The following is a 23,219-nucleotide window of genomic DNA, read 5'->3' on the forward strand; positions in this document are numbered from 1 at the left end:
GTATTCTTTGGTCATAATTAACATAGCTCTAGCTCAATCAAATTATTTCAAGGGATTTTGAAAAATATATTTATATACACTGCCCTCCAAAAGTTCTCTTACACATGTTAAAATTTGCTGGCAATTTCTCTCATAGAAAACTCTCGAAAAAACAATTAATGAATTAGAGAAGATGAATTAGTTGATACATAATATATACTGATGTCTGTATCAAAAAGGTTTACATATTTCTGTAGAGTTCATAATATATACTGATGTCTGTATCAAAAAGGTTTACATATTTCTGTAGAGTTCATAATATATACTGATGTCTGTATCAAAAAGGTTTACATATTTCTGTAGAGTTCATAATATATACTGATGTCTGTATCAAAAAGGTTTACATATTTCTGTAGAGTTATACATAATATATACTGATGTCTGTATCAAAAAGGTTTACATATTTCTGTAGAGTTATACGTAATATATACTGATGTCTGTATCAAAAAGGTTTACATATTTCTGTAGTGTTATACATAGGTATATGTACTAGAGCTACATTATATGAAACAGAGTATACATGTAGTTATACTACATAAGCACTTTATTTATACACACTATAGCGGAGCCTCACTTCGGGGTTACCTGCCAAGATGACTGCTGTGTACTAACGTGTTTTGTTTACCATGCCAATTGAATACAGTTATACAGTTAATCAATGTCTCTACGTCATATACAGTGGAAATCGGTTAATACGAACTCGAAGGGACCGAGATAAAACTTCGAGTTATCCGAGTGTTCGAATTAAAAGAGTTCTTGTGTCTACTGACTATCTCTTTATTTGGTATATATAGACTAGTTCCATGTCGTAAAAACGATGTGAACAAGAGAGATGTCAAAATTGCCGATGGTAGTTGCAAATTTATAACAAGAAAACCTTTATATATATTTTGAAATGCTGTTCTACGGCAGATTTATGAAAAACAAATCGGCATTTTCGGCGAATTCGTTGTCCTAAAAATCTCATTTCGAGTTATAAGAACATTTTATGTATGATTTTTGTCATTCGGATCCAAAATTTACTTCGTATTAAGTTCTTTGATTTTTTCAAATTTGAATTTTCCGAGTTCTTTAAACAAAAATAAAGAGGGAATTCGATCGGGACCGTCAAAGCACTTCGTATTAAGCCGGGTTATCGAATTATCCGAGTTCGTATCAACCAAGTTCCACTGTATACAACAACACAACAATTTCTGTACTTAATATATATTTGTAACACTGCACGTGTAACAGAACTTTTGAAGGGCAGTGTCTTTATCATCTAGACTCTTAAAGTAGATTCCACACCTCCATATATGGTAACTGAGTGATCACGTAAGATGAGTGTTGGCGAATGGTTAGTACAAAAACTCCTTAATTTAAGATTTTTCCTTATTAACTTCTGTAATGCTTTCCTAAGGAGTATTTTAAGATAACCCCTGAAAGTTAAGAAATGTTTATAAAACAGGACCTTGTAGCACTTTTCATTAGCTGAAATTTCATTTATAATATGTCGGTAAACAATAACATGACATTTGGATTTTAGCAACACATTTAACCATTGAAATTCTTCCAAGTATAGGCTGTTATAGTTAAGTGATCTCTTCAATTTTTCATGACTAGAAGAGATTTTACGAAACTAGGCTCAAACTTTTTGCTTGCCAAGAATCGCAAATTCCTTAGACTCATTTCATAAAATCTCATATGAAATTAACACTTATATAAGGTCCTATATATATGCTGTAATATCACAAGAGGACAATATTTCTACTGATAACCAGTCTTTAAAAGAGGGAGTATTTTTCTTCTTAGATTTCAATGGATACAAGTGTAGGCTTTCAGATACTCACGGCTACCTCATCAGATGCGAGTCTGCTCTTAAAGGTAAAATTAGTCAAAACAGATTTGGTTTAATAGTTTGATTTTTGTATACCAGGGTATGATAAATGTCCTGTTCTTACAGTCACTTTCATTAGAGTTGACTGGTGAATTATGAAAGGATTCAGAACTGCTAATAAAAGTTGAACAGATGAAGAAACAATCCAACATAATTGTTGGGATGTTTGCAAGATTGTGTACAATCATGACTTTCGGGCTTCTGTATGGTTTGTTGTCGAAATCGCTATCAAAAGTGAATTTACTATAAACCATACAGTAGTCACAGGGTGCTATTTAAATCATGACTTATCTTACTATATAGTTTTGAATCAAGAAATATTTCAATAGACTTTTAGGAAACATACATACATTTTCTTTGAATTAAGGTCTATAGGTAAAGTATTGAATGTAATTAGCAGCATAACCGAACCTCCAGCATGGATGTGGCGATAGCTGTATTTCCTAAATTCAGCGCAGTTTGATCCCTGTGCAAATAAATTCCGCATTTCATAGCTACCCCTGTAAGTTTTTCTATGACAAGAAAAGCAAAACAATTTCAAATTTTTATAAAAAACAATTTTATTGTTGGATTTCTAATGAACATTTGATTTAATGTCTACTTTCAATTACTGAATACATGTACATGTAATAAGTTGATATTCAATACACAAAAACATGTACCGTATTCGACCCAATAAATGCATATGTCCCTATAAGCACCCCTTCCTTTTTTGAGGCCTCGATTTCAATTGCCCAGGCATAAATAAAAGACCAAAACTACACAACTACACAAAACTGTATTTATTTCCCGTCTTATTAGCACCTTTTCATTTTCTTCAATTGTTTAAACGCCTTGGGCGCTTATTGGGTCGAATACGGTATACATTCTTTATTAAAGCATAATACAATAAATTGTGTTTAGTATCAAAAACAAACCCCAATAAAACAACTGTCTACAAAGTACATTTAGAATGAAGTTTTACGATAAGGCACAATGGGAGATATGATTGGAAAAGGAAACAATACTATAGCCTCTTTCAGCATTTCGAACAAAATTAATATTTGTTTTAACAATATTCAAATTGTTTGGTTTTCCTTACAACAGAATTTTTTCTTTTGCTTAAAGATATTGTCCATATTTTTTGATATGACTGTCCATAAATGGACAGCAGAGTAAGATAATGTACTCTTGGTGTCAAGTATTTAAAGATACTCCACCACCAACAGAGCATAAATGATACCCATCATTTGAACAATAATTGAAGTTTAATGGTGTATAAATGTGTAATTAAAACAAAAATACACATCAAATAATTTGTTTTGGTGCAAGTGCAATCAGTACTTAATTCCATATAGGGCATAGTGCCATGAAATTTGTTTGGGACACAATTATTTTTGATATTTACATATTAAAGTAAAATAAGAAGCTCAAACTTTTCCATGTTGGTAATGGTGTAAGGTAAGTAACTTTTGTAAATGAAGAAAAATATTATTTTGTCTGCTCCTGTTTTTGATAAGAGAAAAAAACAAGAGGCCCAGAGGGCCTGTATCGCTCACCTGGTTTGCAATGCCTAGGAATGTTCTGAATATAGGTTCATTGTTTCTTTTCTGAAGGAATTTGAATATTTACCTCTAATTCCCCTATTGGGCCCCACTCTTTCTGCTCCTGGGGGTCAAAGCCAAAATTTATACGAATTCTGTTAATCCCAAGGATGTTTCTGGGCCAAATTTGGTTAAAAATCCAAGCAGAACTATATGACTGGATTTACCGCTATTTCCCATATTGGGCCCTGCCCCTCCTGCCCCCAGGTGTCAGAGCCAAAATTTATACAAACTCTATTCCCCTTCCCCCAAGGATGTCTGTGGTAAAATTTGGTTCCAATCCATGCAGAACTCTAGGACAAATAGCGATTTATAGGATTTACCTCTATTTCCCCTATTGGGCCCCGCCCCTCCTGCCCCCAGGGGGTCAGAGCCAAAATTTATACCAGTTCTGTTCCCCTTCCCCCACGGATGTTTGTGGCCAAATTTGGTTACAGTCCATGCAGAACTCTATGACTAGTAGCGATTTAAAGGAAATGTTGACGGACGGATGGAAGGATGGACGACGGACGCCGCGCCATGACATAAGCTCACCGGCCCTTTGGGCCAGGTGAGCTAAAAACCATGCGTCAGCGGTGTAGCATCTTTAACATAATGGTCATATAGAATGTACAACAAAGGACAATTTACTAGCTGGGTTTAAGCTTTCAGTAGCCATCACAAAGTTTATTTTTGCTTGAACAAAATTCTAGTGCTTCAAATAAAAACTTGAATCGTCATGCAGATGGATAGCAAATGATAGCAGAACAAAACACAACAGCATACTGCACATGTATCAACAGTATACAGTTGTTGACCGGGGTTGAGGGCAACAGATGATTTGTTGGACCCGAAGACAAACTGTTGCCCGAGGCCAAAGGCAATCATCTGTTGCCCAAAAACCCAGTCGATAACTGTTTTGTTATACCCATTGACTCAAAACAATGCATTGATGTCACAAATTGTAGGTGTGACGTCACTCCAGTCCAACAACACATTTCAACAGTCGATTTTAGCAGTTCTTTGGCCTGCTCGACGGAACAGTACATTTATTGGCAATTTTGTCCATAGAGTTTATAAAGAAAATATTTTATAAGGGTATAACAATACGTTATGATGTGTACAGTTATAAACAAAAAATGTCAGCCACCTTCAAATGTAATTAGGACAAAGAGGTGACATTATAAATGGGCAAAAAAGACACAGTATGTACACGTTACATTTTATGGAAAAGGCATATAAACACAAGATTGACTTTCCACCAAAATAGTCCCTCAATACATTCCCCCACTCAAACCCAAACACAGAAGAATGACCACAAATGTAAACTCCATGGACCATCTTTACACAGAAGAATGACCACAAATGTAAACTACATGGACCATCTTTTATCTTGTACAATGATAAATACACACATGCATTACATGAAATATTACATTTTATTCTTGTGTCCTGAAGCACCAAATCTATGGATGAATGACAGTAAATTAATCTATAACAATTTAAATACTGCCAATTTATTCTCACAGTGATTTAATTTCACGTTTTGATGGCTAACAAATCTTTGTAGTGATATGAACTCATCTCGTTTTTTAGTGGCAATTTTTTTTCACTGTATTTGATCGACTGCGAAATACGTGAAATCGCACACTGAAATAGTTTGTTTACTCTCTAGGAATGTTTACCAATATTAACCTCAAATAAGCTCCCTTGTTTTCAATTGTCAATTAAATATGCATGTTCCTGGGTATTAAGTCTGGTCACACACTGGTCAATCCTCCCATTCATACAGCAAAAGGAACATTTGAGTATAAATATGACAAAATAAGTACCTAAAACAATCCCTGGAATCAGCATTCATACAATTATTTAAAATATATATAATTATCTATCGTCACAAACATCAGCTGTCTGTTGCCAGTAAATTCACACCAGGAATTTGTTCTGAGGGAAAATTGTCTGTAATTGAGGTGGCCGTACTACTTGGTATGTCTTCTTCTTTGTATTGTCCAAGTTTGAACTTACAGCAAATAAAATCTGTTAGAATACCTCCAAGGGAATGCATTATTCCTGTAAATACACAAAAGGATGTACAGTTAATTTGATGGATTCGTACACAGAGCATAAATTATCACTGTAAAAGACTGATGTATCATATGTGACACAGAACCAAATAACTAACATGTTGAACACTAAAGACAGCAAAGTACAGAACCAAATAACTAACATGTTGAACACTAAAGACAGAAACGTACAGAACCAAATAACTAACATGTTGAACACTAAAGACAGCAAAGTACAGAACCAAATACCTAACATGTTGAACACTAAAGACAGAAAAGTACAGAACCAAAAAACAAACATGTTGAACACTAAAGACAGCAAAGTACAGAACCAAATAACTAACATGTTGAACACTAAAGACAGCAAAGTACAGAACCAAAAAACGAACATGTTGAACACTAAAGACAGAAACGTACAGAACCAAATAACTAACATGTTAAACACTAAAGACAGAAACGTACAGAACCAAATAACTAACATGTTAAACACTAAAGACAGAAACGTACAGAACCAAATAACTAACATGTTGAACACTAAAGACAGAAACGTACAGAACCAAAAAACGAACATGTTAAACACTAAAGACAGAAACGTACAGAACCAAATAACTAACATGTTGAACACTAAAGACAGCAAAGTACAGAACCAAAAAACGAACATGTTGAACACTAAAGACAGAAACGTACAGAACCAAAAAACGAACATGTTGAACACTAAAGACAGAAAAGTACAGAACCAAATAACTAACATGTTGAACACTAAAGACAGCATAGTACAGAACCAAATAACTAACATGTTGAACACTAAAGACAGAAACGTACAGAACCAAGAAACTAACATGTTGAACACTGAAGACAGAAATGTACAGAACCAAATAACTAACATGTTGAACACTAGAGACAGAAACGTACAGAACCAAATAACTAACATGTTGAACACTAAAGACAGAAACGTACAGAACCAAATAACTAACATGTTGAACACTAAAGACAGCAAAGTACAGAACCAAAAAACAAACATGTTGAACACTAAAGACAGCAAAGTACAGAACCAAAAAACAAACATGTTGAACACTAAAGACAGCAAAGTACAGAACCAAAAAACAAACATGTTGAACACTAAAGACAGCAAAGTACAGAACCAAAAAACGAACATGTTAAACACTAAAGACAGAAACGTACAGAACCAAAAAACGAACATGTTAAACACTAAAGACAGAAAAGTACAGAACAAAAAAAACGAACATGTTAAACACTAAAGACAGAAAAGTACAGAACCAAAAAACTAACATGTTGAACACTAAAGACAGCAAAGTACAGAACCAAAAAACTAACATGTTGAACACTAAAGACAGCAAAGTACAGAACCAAGAAACTAACATGTTGAACACTAAAGACAGCAAAGTACAGAACCAAAAAACTAACATGTTGAACACTAAAGACAGCAAAGTACAGAACCAAGAAACTAACATGTTGAACACTAAAGACAGAAACGTACAGAACCAAATAACTAACATGTTAAACACTAAAGACAGAAAAGTACAGAACCAAAAAACTAACATGTTGAACACTAAAGACAGCAAAGTACAGAACCAAAAAACAAACATGTTGAACACTAAAGACAGCAAAGTACAGAACCAAAAAACAAACATGTTGAACACTAAAGACAGCAAAGTACAGAACCAAAAAACTAACATGTTGAACACTAAAGACAGCAAAGTACAGAACCAAGAAACTAACATGTTGAACACTAAAGACAGAAACGTACAGAACCAAATAACTAACATGTTGAACACTAAAGACAGCAAAGTACAGAACCAAGAAACTAACATGTTGAACACTGAAGTCTTGACACCAAAGTACAGATGCCTTCACATGACAAGGTCATTATAATGAAAAATGTTTGGTTTAAACTTAATTAGTTACAAAATCCAACCGTAAATGGAAAACAGAATGTAACTCACCTGATACAGAAAATATGCCTCCGACGATACCAACCAGCCGTATCAGAAACTGCCCAAATGGACGATGTACTTCACTCACACGAATTTTTAGAGAATTCAGATCATACTTGACAAATATTCCTGGTACTCCATGACTGCCAGTAGAATGGTCAATGCTTCGGTTCTGAAAAGAATTCACAGTATGCTTGAACTTTGTAGAAGGTGGAAAAACCATAACATAATCTACAAACACAGCTGAAATTCAAACTTAATTTAACTTAGTTTAACAAGAGGCCCATGGGCCTTAACGGTCACCTGAGTTCAGATACAGAATGAAACAAAGACATGCATATAAACACTATATATTTGCCCATCAGGCCCTTGAAGTCAGTCAGTGATTTTATGAATTTGATTTTCTAATCTATGAAGGTTATTTAGTTCCATCGAATCTGTGAATTCAGATGAAGATTTTTGAAATTTTAGCCATTTTGACCCCCTTTAGGCCTCACCCTCTAGCCCCTGGGGACAGCCAGGACCAACATGGATATGATGAGACCCCAGGGTCATAATAAGACCTTTCGATCTATGAAGAATATTTGAATCTATCAGTTCCAGAAATTCAGAAGAAGATTTTTGAAGTTATAGCCTATTTGACCCCTTTTGGTCCCACCCCTAAGGTCCCTCAGGGTCAGTCATAGAAAATTTGTTAATAGGATTCAACGTCAATCTCATAGGGATAATTCTGACAATATTTGATTATGTCCTACAATAAATGACCAAATTATGCTCAAAAATGTGTTTTGCCTATATAAACTACAGTAAACTTAACCCCTTTCCAGGGGGAAACCCGAGACCCCAGGGTCATATAATTCACAATTGTTGTAGAAGGCCTTGCAACCTTTCTATCTACGAAGAGTATTTGATTCTACCACATCTGTGAATGGAGAAGAAGATTTTTGAAATTTAAGTCAATTTTACCCCTTTTGGCCCCTCCCATAGCCCCCTGGGGGGTGGGGGTCATATAATTCACAATTTTGATTGGCCTTATGCCTTAGAAGGTTTGTTCAAAATTTTATTGACATTGCTTTAGCAGTTTTGGAGAAGAAGTCGAAAATGTAAATTGTTTATGGACACGCAAAGCACAACAACGGATAAAAGGCGATTGGAATAGGTCACTTGAGACTTCGTCTCAGGTGATCTAAAAATTGATGGGTTTGGGAGCCATGACCCAAACCATCATATCCTTAAAGGCCCAAACCATACATCACAAAGTCCTTTAAAGGCCCAATATTGAATATCACAAAGTTCTCCATATTAAAGGCCTACTAGAATGTTGAATATCACAAAGTTCTCCATATTAAAGGCCTACTAGAATGTTGAATATCACAAAGTTCTCCATATTAAAGGCCTACTAGAATGTTGAATATCACAAAGTTCTCCATATTAAAGGCCTACTAGAATGTTGAATATCACAAAGTTCTCCATATTAAAGGCCTACCTGGTACTAGAATGTTGAATATCACAAAATTCTCCATATTAAAGGGCTACTAGAATGTTGAATATCACAAAGTTCTCCATATTAAAGGCCTACTAGAATGTTGAATATCACAAATTTCACCATATTAAAGGCCTACTAGAATGTTGAATATCACAAAGTTCTCCTTATCACAAAGTTCTCCATATTAAAGGCCTACTAGAATGTTGAATATCACAAAGTTCTCCATATTAAAGGCCTACTAGAATGTTGAATATCACAAAGTTCTCCATATTAAAGGCCTACTAGAATGTTGAATATCACAAAGTTCTCCATATTAAAGGCCTACTAGAATGTTGAATATCACAAAGTTCTCCATATTAAAGGCCTACTAGAATGTTGAATATCACAAAGTTCTCCATATTAAAGGCCTACTAGAATGTTGAATATCACAAAGTTCTCCTATTAAAGGCCTACTAGAATGTTGAATATCACAAAGTTCTCCATATTAAAGGCCTACTAGAATGTTGAATATCACAAAGTTCTCCATATTAAAGGCCTACTAGAATGTTGAATATCACAAAGTTCTCCATATTAAAGGCCTACTAGAATGTTGAATATCACAAAGTTCTCCATATTAAAGGCCTACTAGAATGTTGAATATCACAAAGTTCTCCATATTAAAGGCCTACTAGAATGTTGAATATCACAAAGTTCTCCATATTAAAGGCTACTAGAATGTTGAATATCACAAAGTTCTCCATATTCTACTACATGAATATCACAAAGTTCTCCATATTAAAGGCCACTAGAATGTTGAATATCACAAAGTTCTCCATATTAAAGGCCTACTAGAATGTTGAATATCACAAAGTTTCTCCATATTAAAGGCCTACTAGAATGTTGAATATCACAAAGTTCTCCATATTAAAGGCCTAGTACTAGAATGTTGAATATCACAAATTCTCCATATTAAAGGGTACTAGAATGTTGAATATCACAAAGTTCTCCATATGAAAGGCCTACTAGAATGTTGAATATCACAAATTCTCCATATTAAAGGCCTACCTGGTACTAGAATGTTGAATATCACAAAGTTCTCCATATTAAAGGCCTACTAGAATGTTGAATATCACAAAGTTCTCCATATTAAAGGCCTACTAGAATGTTGAATATCACAAAGTTCTCCATATGAAATCTACTAGAAGGTGAATATCACAAATTCCCATATTAAAGGCACTAGAATGTTGAATATCACAAAGTTCTCCATATTAAAGGGCTACTAGAATGTTGAATATCACAAAGTTCTCCATATTAAAGGGCTACTAGAATGTTGAATATCACAAAGTTCTCCATATTAAAGGCCTACTAGAATGTTGAATATCACAAAGTTCTCCATATTAAAGGCCTACTAGAATGTTGAATATCACAAAGTTCTCCATATTAAAGGCCTACTAGAATGTTGAATATCACAAAGTTCTCCATATTAAAGGCCTACTAGAATGTTGAATATCACAAAGTTCTCCATATTAAAGGCCTACTAGAATGTTGAATATCACAAAGTTCTCCATATTAAAGGGCTACTAGAATGTTGAATATCACAAAGTTCTCCATATTAAGGGCTACTAGAATGTTGAATATCACAAAGTTCTCCATATTAAAGGCTACTACTAGAATGTTGAATATCACAAAGTTCTCCATATTAAAGGGCTACTAGAATGTTGAATATCACAAAGTTCTCCATATTAAAGGGCTACTAGAATGTTGAATATCACAAAGTTCTCCATATTAAAGGCCTACTAGAATGTTGAATATCACAAAGTTCTCCATATTAAAGGCCTACTAGAATGTTGAATATCACAAAGTTCTCCCATATTAAAGGCCTACTAGAATGTTGAATATCACAAAGTTCTCCATATGAAAGGCCTACTAGAATGTTGAATATCACAAATTTCACCATATTAAAGGACTACTAGAATGTTGAATATCACAAAGTTCTCCATATTAAAGGGCTACTAGAATGTTGAATATCACAAAGTTCTCCATATTAAAGGCCTACCTGGTACTAGAATGTTGAATATCACAAAGTTCTCCATATGAAAGGCCTACTAGAATGTTGAATATCACAAAGTTCTCCATATTAAAGGCCTACCTGGTACTAGAATGTTGAATATCACAAAATTCTCCATATTAAAGGGCTACTAGAATGTTGAATATCACAAAGTTCTCCATATGAAAGGCCTACTAGAATGTTGAATATCACAAAGTTCTCCATATGAAAGGGCCTACTAGAATGTTGAATATCACAAAGTTCACCATATTAAAGGGCTACTAGAATGTTGAATATCACAAAGTTCTCCATATTAAAGGCCTACTAGAATGTTGAATATCACAAAGTTCTCCATATTAAAGGCCTACTAGAATGTTGAATATCACAAAGTTCTCCATATGAAAGGCCTACTAGAATGTTGAATATCACAAAGTTCTCCATATTAAAGGGCTACTAGAATGTTGAATATCACAAAAGTTCTCCATATTAAAGGCCTACTAGAATGTTGAATATCACAAAGTTCTCCATATTAAAGGCCTACTAGAATGTTGAATATCACAAAGTTCTCCATATGAAAGGCCTACTAGAATGTTGAATATCACAAAGTTCTCCATATTATACTAAATGTTGAATATCACAAAGTTCTCCATATTAAAGGGCTACTAGAATGTTGAATATCACAAAGTTCTCCATATTAAAGGCCTACTAGAATGTTGAATATCACAAAGTTCTCCATATGAAAGGCCTACTAGAATGTTGAATATCACAAAGTTCTCCATATTAAAGGGCTACTAGAATGTTGAATATCACAAAGTTCTCCATATTAAAGGCCTACTAGAATGTTGAATATCACAAAGTTCTCCATATTAAAGGCCTACTAGAATGTTGAATATCACAAAGTTCTCCATATGAAAGGCTACTAGAATGTTGAATATCACAAATTTCACCATATTAAAGGGCTACTAGAATGTTGAATATCACAAAGTTCTCCATATTAAAGGGCTACTAGAATGTTGAATATCACAAAGTTCTCCATATTAAAGGCCTCTACTAGAATGTTGAATATCACAAAGTTCTCCATATTAAAGGGCTACTAGAATGTTGAATATCACAAAGTTCTCCATATTAAAGGCCTACTAGAATGTTGAATATCACAAAGTTCTCCATATTAAAGGCCTACTAGAATGTTGAATATCACAAAGTTCTCCATATTAAAGGCCTACTAGAATGTTGAATATCACAAAGTTCTCCATATGAAAGGCCTACTAGAATGTTGAATATCACAAAGTTTTCACCATATTAAAGGGCTACTAGAATGTTGAATATCACAAAGTTCTCCATATTAAAGGGCTACTAGAATGTTGAATATCACAAAGTTCTTCATATTAAAGGCACCTGGTACTAGAATGTTGAATATCACAAAGTTCTCCATATGAAAGGCCTACTAGAATGTTGAATATCACAAAGTTCTCCATATGAAAGGCCTACCTACTAGAATGTTGAATATCACAAATTTCACCATATTAAAGGCTACTAGAATGTTGAATATCACAAAGTTCTCCATATTAAAGGGCTACTAGAATGTTGAATATCACAAAGTTCTCCATATTAAAGGGCTACTAGAATGTTGAATATCACAAAGTTCTCCATATTAAAGGGCTACTAGAATGTTGAATATCACAAAGTTCTCCATATTAAAGGCCTACCTGGTACTAGAATGTTGAATATCACAAAGTTCTCCATATTAAAGGGCTACTAGAATGTTGAATATCACAAAGTTCTCCATATTAAAGGCCTACCTGGTACTAGAATGTTGAATATCACAAAGTTCTCCATATGAAAGGGCTACTAGAATGTTGAATATCACAAAGTTCTCCATATTAAAGGGGTACTAGAATGTTGAATATCACAAAGTTCTCCATATTAAAGGGCTACTAGAATGTTGAATATCACAAAGTTCTCCATATTAAAGGCCTACTAGAATGTTGAATATCACAAAGTTCTCCATATTAAAGGCCTGACTAGAATGTTGAATATCACAAAGTTCTCCATATTAAAGGCCTACTAGAATGTTGAATATCACAAATTTCACCATATTAAAGGGCTACTAGAATGTTGAATATCACAAAGTTCTCCATATTAAAGGGCTACTAGAATGTTGAATATCACAAAGTTCTCCATATTAAAGGCCTACTGGTACTAGAATGTTGAATATCACAAAGTTCTCCATATACTAAAGGGCTACTAAGGTAAGTGGGTCTATAGACAGATCCCTTTGTTTCAGTAGGTAGTGGAGTCTTTAACGAAAGATCCCTTTGTTACAGGTAGGTAGTGTGTCTTATAAGACTGAATCCCTTTGTACGGATAGAAGTGGGGTCGAATAAGACAGATCCCTTTGTTACGGGTAGGTGTGTGTCGTTAAGAAGATCCCTTTGTTACGGTAGGTTAGTGGGTCTATAGACAGATCCCTTTTGTTACGGATTAGGTCTTTAAGGACAGATCCTTTTGCTACAGATAGGTAGAGGGTCTTTAAGACAGATCCCTTTGTCTACAGATAGGTAGTGGGTCTTTAAGACAGATCCCTTTGCTACAGATAGGTAGTGGGGTCTTTAAGACAGATCCCTTTGCTACAGATAGGTAGTGCGGTCTTTAAGACAGATCCCTTTGCTACAGATAGGTAGTGGTGTCTTTAAGACAGATCCTTTGCTACAGATAGGTAGTGGGTCTTTAAGACAGATCCCTTTGTTACGATTAGGTAGTGGGTCTTTAAGACAGATCCCTTTGCTACAGATTAGGTAGAGGGTCTTTAAGACAGATACCTTTGTTACAGATAGGTAGTGGGTCTTTAAGACGTAATCCCTGTTGCTACAGTAGGTAGAGGGTCTTTAAGACAGATCCCTTTGTTACAGATAGGTAGTGGGTCTTTAAGACAGATCCCTTTGTTAAGATAGGTAGTGGGTCTTTAAGACAGATCCCTTTGCTACAGATAGGTAGTGGGTCTTTTAAGACAGATCCCCTTTGCTACAGAGAGGTAGTGGGTCTTTAAGACAGATTACTTTTGCCTACAGATAGGTAGAGGGTCTTTAAGACAGATCCCTTTGTTACATGATAGGTAGTGGGTCTTTAAGGACAGATCCCTTTGTTACCGGTAGGTAGTGGGGTCTATTAAGACAGATCCCTTTGTTACAGATAGGGTAGTGGGTCTTTAAGACCAGATCCTTTGCTACAGATTGGTAGTGGGTCTTTAAGACAGATCCCTTTGTACAGATAGGTAGTGGGTCTTTAAGACAGATCCCTTTGTTACGGGTAGGTAGTGGGTCTTTAAGACAGATCACTTTGCTACAGATAGGTAGAGGGTCTTTAAGACAGATGCCACTTTGTTACAGATAGGTAGTGGGTCTTTAAGACAGATCCCTTTGTTACAGATAGGTAGAGGGTCCTTAGACAGATCCTTTGGTTACTGATAGGTAGAAGGGTCTTTAGACCAGATCACTTTGGTACAGATAGGTTGAGGGTCTTTAAGACAGATCCTTTTGCTACAGATAGGTAGTGGGTCTTTAAGACAGATCCTTTGCTACAGATAGGTAGTGGGTCTTTAAGACAGATCCCTTTGCTACAGGATAGGTAGTGGGGTCTATAAGACAGATCCCTTTGTTACAGATAGGTAGTGGGTCTTTAAGACAGATCCCTTTGCTACAGATTAGGTAGTGGGTCTTTAAGACAGATCCCTTTGTTACAGATGGTAGTGGGTCTTTATCCCTTTGTTACAGTAGTGGGTCTTTAAGACAGATCCCTTTGTTACGGATAGGTAGTGAGGGTCTTTAAGACAGATCCCTTTGTTACAGGTAGGTAGTGGGTCTTTAAGACAGATCCCTTTGTTACGGGTAGGTAGTGGGTCTTTAAGACAGATCCCTTTGTTACAGATAGGTAGTGGGTCTTTAAGACAGATCCCTTTGTTACAGATAGGTAGTGGGTCTTTAAGACAGATCCCTTTGTTACAGATAGGTAGTGGGTCTTTAAGACAGATCCCTTTGTTACGGGTAGGTAGTGGGTCTTTAAGACAGATCCCTTTGTTACTTAGAAGATCCCTTTGTAGATAGGTAGTGGGTCTTTAAGACAGATCCCTTTGTTACAGATAGGTAGTGGGTCTTTAAGACAGATCCCTTTGTTACAGATAGGTAGTGGGTCTTTAAGACAGATCCCTTTGTTACAGATAGGTAGTGGGTCTTTAAGACAGATCCCTTTGTTACGGATAGGTAGTGGGTCTTTAAGACAGATCCCTTTGTTACAGATAGGTAGTGGGTCTTTAAGACAGATCCCTTTGTTACAGATAGGTAGTGGGTCTTTAAGACAGATCCCTTTGTTACAGATAGGTAGTGGGTCTTTAAGACAGATCCCTTTGTTACAGATAGGTAGTGGGTCTTTAAGACAGATCCCTTTGTTACAGATAGGTAGTGGGTCTTTAAGACAGATCCCTTTGTTACAGGTAGGTAGTGGGTCTTTAAGACAGATCCCTTTGCTACAGATAGGTAGTGGGTCTTTAAGACAGATCACTTTGCTACAGATAGGTAGTGGGTCTTTAAGACAGATCCCTTTGTTACAGATAGGTAGTGGGTCTTTAAGACAGATCCCTTTGTTACAGATAGGTAGTGGGTCTTTAAGACAGATCCCTTTGTTACAGATAGGTAGAGGGTCTTTAAGACAGATCCCTTTGTTACAGATAGGTAGAGGGTCTTTAAGACAGATCCCTTTGCTACAGATAGGTAGTGGGTCTTTAAGACAGATCCCTTTGCTACAGATAGGTAGTGGGTCTTTAAGACAGATCCCTTTGCTACAGATAGGTAGTGGGTCTTTAAGACAGATCCCTTAGTGGGTCTTTAAGAAGATCCCTTTGTACAGATAGGTAGTGGGTCTTTAAGACAGATCCCTTTGCTACAGATAGGTAGAGGGTCTTTAAGACAGATCCCTTTGCTACAGATAGGTAGAGGGTCTTTAAGACAGATCCCTTTGCTACAGATAGGTAGTGGGTCTTTAAGACAGATCCCTTTGTTACAGATAGGTAGTGGGTCTTTAAGACAGATCCCTTTGCTACAGATAGGTAGTGGGTCTTTAAGACAGATCCCTTTGCTACAGATAGGTAGTGGGTCTTTAAGACAGATCCCTTTGCTACAGATAGGTAGTGGGTCTTTTTAAGACAGATCCCTTTGCTACAGATAGGTAGTGGGTCTTTAAGACAGATCCCTTTGCTACAGATAGGTAGAGGGTCTTTAAGACAGATCCCTTTGTTACAGATAGGTAGTGGGTCTTTAAGACAGATCCCTTTGCTACAGATAGGTAGTGGGTCTTTAAGACAGATCCCTTTGCTACAGATAGGTAGTGGGTCTTTAAGACAGATCCCTTTGCTACAGATAGGTAGAGGGTCTTTAAGACAGATCACTTTGCTACAGATAGGTAGAGGGTCTTTAAGACAGATCCCTTTGTTATGGGTAGGTAGTGGGTCTTTAAGACAGATCCCTTTGTTACAGATAGGTAGTGGGTCTTTAAGACAGATCCCTTTGCTACAGATAGGTAGTGGGTCTTTAAGACAGATCCCTTTGCTACAGATAGGTAGTGGGTCTTTAAGACAGATCCCTTTGCTACAGATAGGTAGAGGGTCTTTAAGACAGATCACTTTGCTACAGATAGGTAGAGGGTCTTTAAGACAGATCCCTTTGTTACGGGTAGGTAGTGGGTCTTTAAGACAGATCCCTTTGCTACAGATAGGTAGAGGGTCTTTAAGACAGATCACTTTGCTACAGATAGGTAGAGGGTCTTTAAGACAGATCCCTTTGTTACAGATAGGTAGTGGGTCTTTAAGACAGATCCCTTTGCTACAGATAGGTAGTGGGTCTTTAAGACAGATCCCTTTGCTACAGATAGGTAGTGGGTCTTTAAGACAGATCCCTTTGTTACAGATAGGTAGTGGGTCTTTAAGACAGATCCCTTTGCTACAGATAGGTAGTGGGTCTTTAAGACAGATCCCTTTTGATCCCTTTGCTACAGATAGGTAGTGGGTCTTTAAGACAGATCCCTTTGCTACAGATAGGTAGAGGGTCTTTAAGACAGATCCCTTTGCTACAGATAGGTAGTGGGTCTTTAAGACAGATCCCTTTGCTACAGATAGGTAGTGGGTCTTTAAGACAGATCCCTTTGCTACAGATAGGTAGTGGGTCTTTAAGACAATCCCTTTGCTACAGATAGGTAGAGGGTCTTTAAGACAGATCCCTTTGTTACAGATAGGTAGTGGGTCTTTAAGACAGATCCCTTTGCTACAGATAGGTAGTGGGTCTTTAAGACAGATCCCTTTGCTACAGATAGGTAGTGGGTCTTTAAGACAGATCCCTTTGCTACAGAGAGGTAGTGGGTCTTTAAGACAGATCCCTTTGCTACAGATAGGTAGAGGGTCTTTAAGACAGATCACTTTGCTACAGATAGGTAGAGGGTCTTTAAGACAGATCCCTTTGTTACAGATAGGTAGTGGGTCTTTAAGACAGATCCCTTTGTTACAGATAGGTAGTGGGTCTTTAAGACAGATCCCTTTGCTACAGATAGGTAGTGGGTCTTTAAGACAGATCCCTTTGCTACAGATAGGTAGTGGGTCTTTAAGACAGATCCCTTTGCTACAGATAGGTAGTGGGTCTTTAAGACAGATCCCTTTGTTACAGATAGGTAGTGGGTCTTTAAGACAGATCCCTTTGCTACATAGTGGTTTAAGACAGATCCTTTGTACAGATAGGTAGGGTCTTTAAGACAGATCCCTTTGCTACAGATAGGTAGTGGGTCTTTAAGACAGATCCCTTTGCTACAGATAGGTAGTGGGTCTTTAAGACAGATCCCTTTGCTACAGATAGGTAGTGGGTCTTTAAGACAGATCCCTTTGTTACAGATAGGTAGTGGGTCTTTAAGACAGATCCCTTTGCTACAGATAGGTAGTGGGTCTTTAAGACAGATCCCTTTGCTACAGATAGGTAGAGGGTCTTTAAGACAGATCCCTTTGTTACAGATAGGTAGTGGGTCTTTAAGACAGATCCCTTTGTTACAGATAGGTAGTGGGTCTTTAAGACAGATCCCTTTGCTACAGATAGGTAGTGGGTCTTTAAGACAGATCCCTTTGTTACGGGTAGGTAGTGGGTCTTTAAGACAGATCCCTTTGCTACAGATAGGTAGAGGGTCTTTAAGACAGATCACTTTGCTACAGATAGGTAGAGGGTCTTTAAGACAGATCCCTTTGCTACAGATAGGTAGTGGGTCTTTAAGACAGATCCCTTTGTTACAGATTGGTAGGTAGTGGGTCTTTAAGACAGATCCCTTTGCTACAGATAGGTAGTGGGTCTTTAAGACAGATCCCTTTGCTACAGATAGGTAGAGGGTCTTTAAGACAGATCCCTTTGCTACAGATAGGTAGTGGGTCTTTAAGACAGATCCCTTTGTTACAGATAGGTAGTGGGTCTTTAAGACAGATCCCTTTGCTACAGATAGGTAGTGGGTCTTTAAGACAGATCACTTTGCTACAGATAGGTAGTGGGTCTTTAAGACAGATCCCTTTGCTACAGATAGGTAGTGGGTCTTTAAGACAGATCCCTTTGTTACAGATAGGTAGTGGGTCTTTAAGACAGATCCCTTTGCTACAGATAGGTAGTGGGTCTTTAAGACAGATCCCTTTGCTACAGATAGGTAGTGGGTCTTTAAGACAGATCCCTTTGCTACAGATAGGTAGTGGGTCTTTAAGACAGATCCCTTTGCTACAGATAGGTAGTGGGTCTTTAAGACAGATCCCTTTGTTACAGATAGGTAGTGGGTCTTTAAGACAGATCCCTTTGTTACAGATAGGTAGTGGGTCTTTAAGACAGATCCCTTTGCTACAGATAGGTAGTGGGTCTTTAAGACAGATCCCTTTGCTACAGATAGGTAGTGGGTCTTTAAGACAGATCCCTTTGTTACAGATAGGTAGTGGGTCTTTAAGACAGATCCCTTTGCTACAGATAGGTAGAGGGTCTTTAAGACAGATCCCTTTGTTACAGATAGGTAGTGGGTCTTTAAGACAGATCACTTTGTTACAGATAGGTAGTGGGTCTTTAAGACAGATCCCTTTGCTACAGATAGGTAGAGGGTCTTTAAGACAGATCCCTTTGCTACAGATAGGTAGTGGGTCTTTAAGACAGATCCCTTTGCTACAGATAGGTAGTGGGTCTTTAAGACAGATCCCTTTCTTACAGATAGGTAGTGGGTCTTTAAGACAGATCCCTTTGCTACAGATAGGTAGTGGGTCTTTAAGACAGATCCCTTTGCTACAGATAGGTAGTGGGTCTTTAAGACAGATCCCTTTGTTACAGGTAGGTAGTGGGTCTTTAAGACAGATCCCTTTGCTACAGATAGGTAGAGGGTCTTTAAGACAGATCACTTTGCTACAGATAGGTAGAGGGTCTTTAAGACAGATCCCTTTGTTACAGATCCCTAGGGCTTTAATGTCAGATGTTGTGGGTCTTTAAGACAGATCCCTTTGCTACAGATAGGTAGAGGGTCTTTAAGACAGATCACTTTGCTACAGATAGGTAGAGGGTCTTTAAGACAGATCCCTTTGCTACAGATAGGTAGTGGGTCTTTAAGACAGATCCCTTTGCTACAGATAGGTAGTGGGTCTTTAAGACAGATCCCTTTGCTACAGATAGGTAGAGGGTCTTTAAGACAGATCCCTTTGTTACAGATAGGTAGTGGGTCTTTAAGACAGATCCCTTTGCTACAGATAGGTAGTGGGTCTTTAAGACAGATCCCTTTGCTACAGATAGGTAGTGGGTCTTTAAGACAGATCCCTTTGCTACAGATAGGTAGTGGGTCTTTAAGACAGATCCTTTGCTACAGATAGGTAGTGGGTCTTTAAGACAGATCCCTTTGTTACAGATAGGTAGTGGGTCTTTAAGACAGATCCCTTTGTTACAGATAGGTAGTGGGTCTTTAAGACAGATCCCTTTGCTACAGATAGGTAGTGGGTCTTTAAGACAGATCCCTTTGCTACAGATAGGTAGAGGGTCTTTAAGACAGATCCCTTTGCTACAGATAGGTAGTGGGTCTTTAAGACAGATCCCTTTGCTACAGATAGGTAGTGGGTCTTTAAGACAGATCCCTTTGCTACAGATAGGTAGTGGGTCTTTAAGACAGATCCCTTTGCTACAGATAGGTAGAGGGTCTTTAAGACAGATCCCTTTGCTACAGATAGGTAGTGGGTCTTTAAGACAGATCCCTTTGTTACAGATAGGTAGTGGGTCTTTAAGACAGATCCCTTTGCTACAGATAGGTAGAGGGTCTTTAAGACAGATCACTTTGCTACAGATAGGTAGTGGGTCTTTAAGACAGATCCCTTTGCTACAGATAGGTAGTGGGTCTTTAAGACAGATCCCTTTGCTACAGATAGGTAGAGGGTCTTTAAGACAGATCCCTTTGCTACAGATAGGTAGTGGGTCTTTAAGACAGATCCCTTTGCTACAGATAGGTAGTGGGTCTTTAAGACAGATCACTTTGCTACAGATAGGTAGTGGGTCTTTAAGACAGATCCCTTTGTTACAGATAGGTAGTGGGTCTTTAAGACAGATCACTTTGCTACAGATAGGTAGTGGGTCTTTAAGACAGATCCCTTTGCTACAGATAGGTAGTGGGTCTTTAAGACAGATCCCTTTGTTACAGATAGTCTTTAAGTACAGATCCCTTTGCTACAGATAGGTAGTGGGTCTTTAAGACAGATCCCTTTGCTACAGATAGGTAGTGGGTCTTTAAGACAGATCCCTTTGCTACAGATAGGTAGTGGGTCTTTAAGACAGATCCCTTTGCTACAGATAGGTAGTGGGTCTTTAAGACAGATCCCTTTGCTACAGATAGGTAGTGGGTCTTTAAGACAGATCCCTTTGCTACAGATAGTGGTCTTTAAGACCTTGTAAGTGGGTCTTTAAGACAGATCCCTTTGCTACAGATAGGTAGTGGGTCTTTAAGACAGATCCTTTGCTACAGATAGGTAGTGGGTCTTTAAGACAGATCCCTTTGCTACAGATAGGTAGTGGGTCTTTAAGACAGATCCCTTTGCTACAGATAGGTAGTGGGTCTTTAAGACAGATCCCTTTGCTACAGATAGGTAGTGGGTCTTTAAGACAGATCCCTTTGCTACAGATAGGTAGTGGGTCTTTAAGACAGATCCCTTTGTTACAGATAGGTAGTGGGTCTTTAAGACAGATCCCTTTGCTACAGATAGGTAGTGGGTCTTTAAGACAGATCCCTTTGCTACAGATAGGTAGTGGGTCTTTAAGACAGATCCCTTTGTTACAGATAGGTAGTGGGTCTTTAAGACAGATCCCTTTGCTACAGATAGGTAGTGGGTCTTTAAGACAGATCCCTTTGCTACAGATAGGTAGTGGGTCTTTAAGACAGATCCCTTTGCTACAGATAGGTAGTGGGTCTTTAAGACAGATCCCTTTGCTACAGATAGGTAGGGGTCTTTAAGACAGATCCCTTTGCTACAGATAGGTAGTGGGTCTTTAAGACAGATCCCTTTTTACAGATAGGTAGTGGGTCTTTAAGACAGATCCCTTTGCTACAGATAGGTAGTGGGTCTTTAAGACAGATCCCTTTGCTACAGATAGGTAGAGGGTCTTTAAGACAGATCCCTTTGCTACAGATAGGTAGAGGGTCTTTAAGACAGATCACTTTGTTACAGATAGGTAGTGGGTCTTTAAGACAGATCCCTTTGTTACAGATAGGTAGTGGGTCTTTAAGACAGATCCCTTTGCTACAGATAGGTAGAGGGTCTTTAAGACAGATCCTTTGCTACAGATAGGTAGTGGGTCTTTAAGACAGATCCCTTTGTTACAGTAGGTAGTGGGTCTTTAAGACAGATCCCTTTGCTACAGATAGGTAGTGGGTCTTTAAGACAGATCCCTTTGCTACAGATAGGTAGTGGGTCTTTAAGACAGATCCCTTTGCTACAGATAGGTAGTGGGTCTTTAAGACAGATCCCTTTGCTACAGATAGGTAGTGGGTCTTTAAGACAGATCCCTTTGTTACAGATATAGGTAGTGGGTCTTTAAGACAGATCCCTTTGTTTTACAGATAGGTAGTGGGTCTTTAAGACAGATCCCTTTGCTACAGATAGGTAGTGGGTCTTTAAGACAGATCCCTTTGCTACAGATAGGTAGTGGGTCTTTAAGACAGATCCCTTTGCTACAGATAGGTAGAGGGTCTTTAAGACAGATCACTTTGTTACAGATAGGTAGTGGGTCTTTAAGACAGATCCCTTTGCTACAGATAGGTAGAGGGTCTTTAAGACAGATCTTTTGCTACAGATAGGTAGTGGGTCTTTAAGACAGATCCCTTTGCTACAGATAGGTAGAGGGTCTTTAAGACAGATCCCTTTGTTACAGATAGGTAGTGGGTCTTTAAGACAGATCCCTTTGCTACAGATAGGTAGAGGGTCTTTAAGACAGATCACTTTGCTAGTAGATAGGTAGTGGGTCTTTAAGACAGATCCTTTGTTACAGATAGGTAGAGGGTCTTTAAGACAGATCCCTTTGCTACAGATAGGTAGTGGGTCTTTAAGACAGATCCCTTTGCTACAGATAGGTAGTGGGTCTTTAAGACAGATCCCTTTGCTACAGATAGGTAGTGGGTCTTTAAGACAGATCCCTTTGTTACAGATAGGTAGTGGGTCTTTAAGACAGATCCCTTTGCTACAGATAGGTAGTGGGTCTTTAAGACAGATCCCTTTGCTACAGATAGGTAGTGGGTCTTTAAGACAGATCACTTTGTTACAGATAGGTAGTGGGTCTTTAAGACAGATCCCTTTGCTACAGATAGGTAGAGGGTCTTTAAGACAGATCCCTTTGCTACAGATAGGTAGAGGGTCTTTAAGACAGATCCCTTTGCTACAGATAGGTAGTGGGTCTTTAAGACAGATCCCTTTGCTACAGATAGGTAGTGGGTCTTTAAGACAGATCCCTTTGTTACAGATAGGTAGAGGGTCTTTAAGACAGATCCCTTTGTTACAGATAGGTAGAGGTAGAGGGTCTTTAAGACAGATCCCTTTGCTACAGATAGGTAGTGGGTCTTTAAGACAGATCCCTTTGCTACAGATAGGTAGTGGGTCTTTAAGACAGATCCCTTTGCTACAGATAGGTAGTGGGTCTTTAAGACAG

At 37.7% G+C, this 23,219-nt stretch overlaps 1 protein-coding gene across 1 annotated transcript in view; it reads right to left on the minus strand.

The window, feature by feature from the left end:
- Nucleotides 1-2,457: 2,457 nt before the first annotated feature.
- LOC138329923 (endoplasmic reticulum-Golgi intermediate compartment protein 2-like) overlaps nt 2,458-23,219 on the minus strand; it is a 96,659-nt gene continuing 75,897 nt past the window's right edge. Inside the window, 2 exon segments of the mRNA XM_069277207.1 lie at nt 2,458-5,547; nt 7,505-7,667. Coding sequence (XP_069133308.1) covers nt 5,381-5,547; nt 7,505-7,667 — 330 coding nt within the window. The 3' untranslated portion in view covers nt 2,458-5,380.

This window comes from Argopecten irradians, chromosome 8 (assembly GCF_041381155.1).
Source record: "Argopecten irradians isolate NY chromosome 8, Ai_NY, whole genome shotgun sequence".
NCBI lineage: Eukaryota > Metazoa > Mollusca > Bivalvia > Pectinida > Pectinidae > Argopecten > Argopecten irradians.